The sequence below is a fragment of the Ylistrum balloti genome, unplaced genomic scaffold (assembly GCF_031769215.1).
Source record: "Ylistrum balloti isolate Yb309-2 unplaced genomic scaffold, AGI_CSIRO_Ybal_v1 Utg369730, whole genome shotgun sequence".
Classification (NCBI taxonomy): Eukaryota; Metazoa; Mollusca; class Bivalvia; order Pectinida; family Pectinidae; genus Ylistrum; species Ylistrum balloti.
Window position 1 is genome coordinate 277,181 of NW_026781945.1, and position 10,072 is coordinate 287,252.

Sequence of the window (10,072 nt, forward strand, 5' to 3'; positions counted from 1 at the left end):
TGTTAAAAACTCACTCTGTTGCTTATCTAACCTGTGTGGGCTGAAATGGTTTTCTCTATCAATAAATTATGTTTCTTTAGAGTTATATTCTTCAACATAAAGAATGTGCAAATTCTTTTAATAACCTTATTCGTGACCAACATTAAAGGTGTGTTGAAAATTTTGAACAAAGAAGTGGAGTTGAGGTTTTTTTACCTGATCAACTTGTTTTGCATTGTGTTATATATTTTGATGAATATTTTTAACATACCTTGACCTTTATTCAGAGTCTTGGTGTTCATTGTTTTCTTTGAACTTTGAATGCCCCATGAAACATTAGATAAATATGCATATTAGGAGAAGAATTTTTTTTTCCATATACATTTTCAATATTTCATCAAGTTAAGAAGGTAAAGTATAATATCACATAGCTACCTCCCCCCTCCCATCTTTTTTTTCAATGTAATAACAACCATTATATAAATTTTTGGTATGACACACATGTAATAGGCCCTAGCAGAGCTGTAATTGGTTGAAGATTCCCATTATTTCCATTGTGACATCATATCTTTATGGCCCTACTAAGATATTGTATCGTTTTAATAAAAATATTGTTTTCCTGAAAGTATGTATATTTGTGATAAACAGAAGTTTATATTCAATTCCATTTCATATGAGATCTATGAAACTTGTCACAAATTTTTCATTTTACATCATCAGATTCTAAGTAAAATGAAAATTGTTTTCATACATCTCATATTCATGGAAACTAGTGTAAAATTCTTCGTATGTAACGCATGTTTGTCAATTGCTCTTGACATCATTTTATCATTTTCATTCTGATTTACAAGCTGCATCAGAGTCAAAACTTAAATGAAGAAACAGCTGGTTGTCGAGTATTCATAGAAATAAATTGGTGAATTATCGGTTTGTCTGAATTTTCCAGCTTTTGCTGAAATTAGTTTAAAGCTATAACTACGAGACATCATATCAGTCATACAGAAGCAGATTTTAATGGGTCTGGATTTCAAAATTAAACCAACAGACAACATACAGTTTGCTCAAAAAAATTGAAATATCTCCGTCCCTTTCCATATTCTAGCGTCACACTGGCTGAATTAGTGTACATTCAACTTTATTTTTGTGTGTGATTTGGTAAAAAATATTATCAATATTTCTTAAGTCATATCAGAAAAATAACTTGACACTACTCTCTACGGGTATGTACTTCATTCTGTTTTGTAGTGAGAAATTCTCCAAAAATATCAAAATAAATTTCACATTGATCTGATTTTTTCATTTGGAATATAATCTTTCATTGTTTTGTAACATTTGTTTTAATGTTTACATTTAATTTATATAATATCAGTTACCATATCACATATTGTTGTCTCTGGGTAATAGTTACCAGTGTGTATGTGTCTGTGGGTAATGGTTACCAATGTGTGTGTGGAGGATCAGTTAGGCCATTAATCAGATATTTGCTACAAGATGTTGATCACAAAAAATTGTTATGAAATGTTAGCGGTAACATCATAAGCAGTAACATTGTGGGACAATAGATCGGGTTACAAATTAATAACATCATAACCAGTAACATTGTGGGACAATAGATCGGGTTACAAATTAATAACATCATAACCAGTAATATCATAACCAGTAACATTGTGGGACAATAGATCGGGTTACAAATTAATAACATCATAACCAGTAACATTGTGGGACAATAGATCGGGTTACAAATTAATAACATCATAACCAGTAACATTGTGGGACAATAGATCGGGTTACAAATTAATAACATCATAACCAGTAACATCATAACCAGTAACATTGTGGGACAATAGATCGGGTTACAAATTAATAACATCATAACCAGTAACATTGTGGGACAATATATCAGGTTACAAATTAATAACATCATAACCAGTAACATTGTGGGACAATAGATCGGGTTACAAATTAATAACATCATAACCAGTAACATTGTGGGACAATATATCAGGTTCCAAACTAGTGACATCATAACCAGTAACATTGTGGGACACTAGATCAGGCTCCAAACTAGTAACATCATAACCTGTAACGTTGTGGGACGATAGATCAGGTTCCAAACTAGTAACATCATAACCAGTAATGTTGTGGGACGATAGATCAGGTTTCAAACTAGTAACATCATAACCAGTAACGTTATGGGACACTTATATCAGGTTCCTAACTAGTAACATCATAACCAGTAATGTTATGGGACACTTACATCAGGTTCCTAACTAGTAACATCATAACCAGTAATGTTATGGGACACTTATATCAGGTTCCTAACTAGTAACATCATAACCAGTAATGTTATGGGACACTAGATCAGGTTCATAACTAGTAACATTATAACCAGTAATGTTATGGGACACTAGATCAGGTTCATAACTAGTAACATTATAACCAGTAACGTTGTGGGACACTGGATCTGGTTCCAAACTAGTAACATCATAACTAGTAACGTTGTGAACAGTAAATGTAAGTTAGAGATTATGTGGGTTTCAGTTTTGTTTGAGATTCATTAAAAAAGAGCTTTTCACTTTGATTAATTTATTGATTGTTTTGAATGAAATTTATGACAAGTATCATAAATGAACAATAAAATTGAAACAAATAAAGATCCCTTTATCACATTGTCAATTTTCTTGCCAAACGCAGTAAAATGGTGATTCTATGTCACTGGTCTCCATTGTGACAACATTATAAAGAATGTATTTATCATAGTATGGCATGAAAATACATTTAGGTCATATTAATTTAAATTAATAGGCTTAAATATGACACAAATGTATACTTTGAATTACATGGCAGTCTTATGATTACACAACTTTGTTGGTGTGTTGCTTATCGTACCTGTACATATTGATGCAGTGGTATACACTGAATCTAACCATGATGAGATTTGTAAGTTTTTTCCAAATTAATTTCTTGACCTTCTTATACTGTGTATAAGATTTTAATATATCACATCTTTGCTGTATTTCTTATGAAGGTTTTTTTTTTTAATTAAATATTCTGTCACCAGTACATTGTAATTTTAAAATTTTTAAATCAAATCAACTGTTTAAATATTGTGATATTTCATTTATTCTTAGTAAGCACAATGTCTGATTTCTTTTTCAAATAGAAAAAATTATGATTTTATAAAGTTTTATTATTCTCTATTGAGAATGTCTTTGTGTTTTCATCAGTTTCCAAATTAAGAAAGTTTTTTAAAAAGTTGAAAGTTCCTTCCCTTTCAGACTTTTTCTCAATTCTATAAAACCAGTTACTATGTAGCTGTCTGTGTATTCTGGTTGTTAGGATTTTGCTGTTATGAAATGATGTGAATTTGTTTTTGTAAAGAGGCGAGAATGATCCACAAAAAAGTACTGCTGTTTTGTCAAAAAAATGAACTTATTTCATAACTTATATTTTTCACGATGTATAAGATATATTTTAGAGGCCAATTGTCAAGGACTAAAAGTTGGTGCCAGGTGTTAATTGAATAAAAAACATTTTCCATTACAACTTACTAATGTACAGGTGAGTTTTTTTTTTAATTTGAAACCTGAGCTTAAAAATCTGGCACTAGATGAAATACAATTCATCCACCAACTGAAAATTGTATCCAGGTTGTTTTTTTTTTTTTTTTCTATTATTACTATTATATCTATATTTCCATTACCTTAGTAAACTTTATAAATTTTCATATTTTTTAGACATATATATTGCAAATAGCAGAATTCATGTTTGTAAATCATCATACATTTGATAAAGGTATTTTCACAGTAGCAAAATTAAATACATAACAGATGTGGTGTACTATTCATTTTGGTGTTTCTATAATTGCTTTGATGTGTATTTTTGAGGATCAGATAGATTTTGGTTTGATGACTAATGAAAATTAACACCTTGTGTGCTCTTGGTAAATATTTTGGTGTTGGAGTTGATGAATGAGGATGTAACCACACAATGACTTGGGACCAACAGTTACAGTTTTGTCCATGATGCAATGTTATTTCACTAACAGTTCTTTTTAAATTGAAGACTTCAGTAGATTTTAAGACTTATATAAATCGGTACTTACCACAAATTCTTCCTCGACCCATAATCTGTACGGGAGTATTAGATAGGCATACAGACCATACATAGACATGTTTTACATGTCATTATATATGTTTTTAGGTCACCTGAAACAAGTCTCAGAGTGACCTATTGCAATCCCTTTTTGTCCAGCATTGTGTGGCGTAACTTTTAACATTTTCAACTTCTGCTGGCAAACTCCTGAATCGATTTCATTGAAATTTTACAAAAATGGTAGAATCAAATAGTTTTTATTGGAAAATGACATTTTTGAACACTATTTGTTTATTTTCTATTGGAAATAGTTCAAACCTGGTTAGAATTATTAGTTTAAGATGGCAGGATAATGAAATGCATATATTGACCGAGGCTGACCTCCAGGGGCTATTAGGCAAGGCCAAAAATTGGGTCCAATTGACTGAAATTTCAAAAAATATTCTCAACACCCAGATAATGAGAACCAAGTACTCTTCATGGATGGAAATGTCTGACAGTGCTATGTAAAAATTGTAAATTTCATGTCCCCAGGTTCTCACATTTCCCCATGGGCACTGGTAAAATTTACTATATTTTATATAGGAAAATTACATTTTGGGCATAAAATGTTTGTTTTCTTTCACAAATAGTTCAAACTTGGTAAGGGTTTTTTTTTTTTTTTTAAGTATAGGCTGACAATTTGATGAGATGCACATATAGACCTTGACTGACCCCCAGGGGCTGATAGGCAAGTTAAAAAATGGGTCAAATAGACTGAAATTTAAAGATATTCTACTGTTCCTTGATGGAAGATTTTATATTGGAAAATTTTAATCTTGACTGTAATTTTTTTTAACTCAAAATTGGTTAGAAGCTTTAGCCTGGGACAGCAGTTAATGTATACACAATTTACATTTGCATTATGTGTACCATATAGTTAAAGTTATATTACTTTTTTTAACAAAATCATTTCTATGACATGTTACAAGAAGCATTGTGACTCAGGTGACCATTAAGGCCCTTGGGCCTCTTGTTCTATTTCTCAATGAGATGGATGTTTATGGACCATATAATTGGGAATTTGTGGAAAGTCCCTGCAGATTTCTATACTTTATGTATTCACTTGAATCTTTCTGAAATGAAAGCAACCATGCTGGAGTTTTTATTGGTAGCAGACCCTTGCAAAATTCTGCAAAATAAGTCATTACATTATATATAAAAGGATGAGATGTCGCAATCTGATAAAATATAGGAAAGGCATAGAAAGAATTGCTTTCTTATATTCAATACAGATAATGGTTTTAGAAAGGGAAAAATGGTGGACTACTGAGTGCCATTTTACAGTTCTATTTATTGACTATAAGTGTCACAAATAAATACATACATCTTTGTAAAATCTGGTACAGTGGAACCCACTTATTAAGAAATTCAATTTTCCAGAAAAAATATCATAATCAGGATATCATAATAACCGAGATGGCAAAAATTTTGATATTTTTGAGATAAGTTTCGTCTAAACCAAAAGTGGGATATCTTCGGATCGTTAGACAAACAACAAAATGCTGATATGAATCAATTCTCTTATGATAAAGGAAGTTATATAAAAAAATTGTCATATGTAAATGTTAATCATACTGTAAAACATTCAAACCAGCTGTCAATACAATAACTTGGATCACCTCAAATTAATTCATATAGGTAAAATATTGTACATTGAAAAAAGATAAGAAGCAGGATATGATATAGTGTGATATTATAATAAGTGGGCTCCTCTACAGTGTTCTGTAGAATTATATACATGGTTAGAAACAAGAAGCTTTCAATTTCATCTATTTGGGGGATTGTATCCCTCATTACGGGTAATAGGGAACACTGACATTCTACAAAATAAAACTGAGTTAGCACATCACACTAAAGCATAAACAAAATATGACTGTCACAATTACACACTTTAAGTGTACAAATAATGTCAGTAACAATACAGAATCCTCTACAGTTAAAGGTCATGTTATGTGAAGGTCTCTAGGGTGTTGTTGCTCCTAGTTTCAACCCTTACAGGATTTCATTCTTCCACAATGAGGAGGACTACCATCATAGAAATATTGATCTCTATAGACATGGGTCTCTGCCATCCCTCCTTATCACACACCGTGTACACAGATTACATGTACAATGGCACATTGCCTTTAAGATGAATATTAAAATTGTACAAGTTCTATTAAAGACTTATGTAAAAATTAAAGGAAAAAGAACAAGAAAAATTGATCTACTGAAAATGGAATTTTACAATTGAAATCTACTTCTTAACAGATTCAAATGGCATCTCTTACATGTATCCTGTAACATTGAACAAATAATAATACAGAATTTCTTTAAGACAGTGTTACAAAAGTGCAGTGGTTGTACAAAGAGCTTGTTTATATACAGTATTCTTGAGTAATTTTACTTCAGACTTGATTTTACATCTCCTGTACCATGTACATACAAGGTTTTATTTGTTTCTCATCTTATTTAAATTATTCTTATTAAAGGGACTGATAAAACCTGAATTTTGTGTTACCGTTTTCTTTCAGAGATTTTTAAACAAGACTTTAAAGAATGATATCATGAGGTAAAAGTCCATTAAAGAATCGTGATAGAATTTATTATGCTGAATATGAAAAAATGAGCAGGATTGTATCCTGTGTTCTATGAAATAGCAATTTAATTGTAAATAAATTATAAATAAATTAAATGATGAATGTTTCACTATTGCATTAATTTATGCTAGATTCTAGGAAGCCAGTTGTAATGTCTGTATACAAGTGATTTACATATGATCTGGTGCATACACATTGTAAATGTACTAATAAAACCGAACAACTTGAAATGTCGAAGTAACACCTACATTCATTGAAATGGAATTCAAAATCTCCCTTCAGTTCTATAGTATCAACGATGGGACATTAACCCAGTACATGATGAATATTGACATTCAAACTTTGGACCCAGATGATTAAAATTGTGATATACTAGCATTTTAAGGTAAAGAAAAGTGGATCAAAGCTGTTTGATGTCCAGTAAATGAGTTTTCACTTTGTGCTCGTCACACTTAAAATGTCTGAATAAATATCTGATATTTATATCACAATAAATCTTGCATTAACATTGTAAAATAATAAACATCATGACACCGGGTTTACACACGTCACAAACAAAATACAGGAATCAGCAATGCTCTCTTGGAGAGACTGGAAAAACAGAAAAGATTTGGGGGTGTAGAGAGAAACAAGCCCACATTTTCTTGCAGGACATACAGTTACTGATTCTAACAAATCTAAAGGCCATTAATTGATTATACCAAGTTCAGTGGAAATTGAAATGTTACCAACTGACAACAAATAACAAAGTGGTACTTTGTCTTGTGAACAGCCTTCAAACAAAGATTTTCTCCTTTGTATCTGATTTTACTCAATAATGAAATCCTGTATGTAAAAAGATGATAGTTGATATTATAAAGTCCATCTTCGATGGGTCTTGAGAAAATATGATAATGAAATGTAGGAAAGAAATGAAGAGAATTTCAATATTCTGCAATGGATTCACCAAACTATTTTGATCTCTAATGTGCTTCAAGTAGAAATGACACCAAAAATCTCAGATTTTTCAGAGGAACACATATTAGTCAAATAGTACATGTTGTGGGTACAGAAAGTCTAACTACTTGTTTTTCAATGTCTTGATAAAAGCTATCACAGAAACCAATCAAAGTAGGACATGGGAGGCTACATTAATTAGTTTCTCACACTGATTCATGACATTGCATTGATTCACAACTTTAGCTCCACTGCTAATAACCGGTGTACTTGCATTATTTTCGTAACCAAACCATGACCAGTGAAGCTATGGCACCAAAACAAAACAATTTCAAGTGGAGTTGAATAAGACAAGCACAATGTGTAGATTTGTAAGAGGTTTCCAAGCTACAGTACAGTTCAACAATAAACTTCTCACTTGAAGCTGTCCAGTACTGAAGCTCTGTTCCAATTATTTTTCTCCTCCTGCTGGTTCAGATTCACTGGCAATCTGAGGAAACTCCCTCTTTGTCCTCGTGACTTCAATAGTTCCTAGGGATAAACCACCATTCTCAAAGCCTTCAGCATCAAGCTTATGAGTAATTTTTACATTTGAATGTGTCTTCTTCAATTCCTCCATGGTATCCTGACTTTGTTTCATTGCTTCCATTCCTTTCTTGTAAGAAGCTATGACTTCGTGAGGATCACCTGAAGTCATCGCTAATTCTGCTGACGCCCTAGCTGCATCCATGTTAGATTGCATGGCAGCACATTGTTGCATTTTTAATTCTAGCCGCTTCCTTTCATCTCTGTAATTCTGCTGGACTTTTTCTGTCAGTTCCTTTTGTAATTTATCCAGGCGCTCATCAAACTCTGCCCTCACATTACGAGATGTCTGCATGAGATTCCCCTTCCTTTCTGACAAAAGTTGAAGTCGTTGTCCATAATCGTTGATAAGTGATTGAATGTCATTGGCCAATGACACTGTAGAGCTGTCAATTGTATGAAAACTACCCCCACTCTCTGTTAGATATTCTGAAACTTGTGGCAGTGCAACATTAGGTGTAGGGTTATCATTTTCCCCACCAGACGACTGTGTAACATTTTCTGTTTCTCCGTCAGATTGCTCTGTCGTAGCTGCAGAACCAGAATTGCGACTGGAGTTTCCTCTTCTCCTATTTCTTCTTCTTCTAGGCATTGTGAAGTTAACTTTTCTCAGACTGATCTCTTAAATGGAAAGAAAAAATAGTAATATAGATAAAATATAAGCAAAGAAAATATATATCTGACTGAGCATGCACTGGAACTCAAATATAAATCCTCTACCCTTCAAGAAATCACATGTTTGATAGATACAAGAAATGACAATGTCTTATTAAGGAACAAGAACATGTAGGTGGACTACAATTGTATGGTTTATCTGTGCATCCTACAGTATCAATAGGTTTGATTGATTTTGATGAATCACAAATCATTTTATTTATACAATAGTATAAATGGGTAACTAGGCGATGAATTTATAACCTGTACACAAACTGGATACCATGCGTTACCGAACGTCTGCCCTTACAGTTCCATATGTAAATGCCCGATTTCTACGGTTTTATCATGAAATGTGCCTTTCGTCTAATAAAGAGCCATGTCTTATTTGATGCTGCATCGTCAAACATACAAAAATGACAATCTCGTAAAACTTTGGATTTTAAAGAAACAGCCGTGGCTATATCAGCACGAGATACTAGTTTGTTACTATTTGAAAAAATAAATGCGCATTTCAAGACGTTTTAGATCCAGTGACTAAAATATGAGATAGACCTAATCACCCGTGTTCTGTCCTTAACAGAATGTGTTTCGCACATGTCTTCAAACGGGAGGTTATTTGTCTTTCAAAAGGGAAATTTAATTCAAGAGCATTGTTCACAAACTCGACAGAGTAATTAATCCAATACTAATTGAAATAAGTACAGTAAAGCTTAAACTAGCCTATAACGCTGACCTTTACTTTCAATTTCCAATCGTTTAACACTGACAATACAGACCTTACACTATCTAGATTGGCCTTCATAAAGACAGTACAGTGCGTTCACATCTTGAAAAGTTTACTTGGCGTTGTAGTCCTTGATTTAATCTAATGAAATGTAACTTTGCTAGTTACCATATCTTACCTGCTAAAGAGGTGTTTATCTGTGGTTAATATCTTCAAGAGTTATCGTTCCTGAGAGTACCTCCCACAATGCACACTGGGAGAGGTTGGCGACACATCCGGATCAAAAACAATTTCATTTATTTTAAATGGGAAGTAACTCGTGATGGCTTAAGTGAATTTCCCGCGAGATACATGTTACACCATGGAGAGTTTTCCATTGGCTACGCCAGTCAGAAATCGTAGGTGATGTCATAATATGGACAACGACGTTAGACAATGAATTATTATGTATTATACGTCCCTGGTTAATGTTATC

The 10,072-nt window shown here is 32.5% G+C and overlaps 1 protein-coding gene across 1 annotated transcript; it reads right to left on the reverse strand.

Moving 5' to 3' along the window:
* Positions 1-5,387: 5,387 nt before the first annotated feature.
* Positions 5,388-9,831, reverse strand: LOC132565651 (uncharacterized). Its single transcript, XM_060230344.1, has 2 exons — positions 9,776-9,831; positions 5,388-8,837 (listed from the first exon to the last, which is right to left on the reverse strand). The coding sequence occupies exon 2, from the start codon at positions 8,806-8,808 to the stop codon at positions 8,083-8,085; it is 726 nt and encodes a 241-aa protein (XP_060086327.1). The 5' UTR covers positions 8,809-8,837; positions 9,776-9,831; the 3' UTR covers positions 5,388-8,082.
* Positions 9,832-10,072: the final 241 nt, after the last annotated feature.

What these genes read in the sequence shown, in the direction of transcription:
- LOC132565651 (XM_060230344.1), bottom strand. Translation starts at nt 8,808, where the DNA reads ATGCCTAGAAGAAGAAGAAATAGGAGAAGAGGAAACTCCAGTCGCAAT.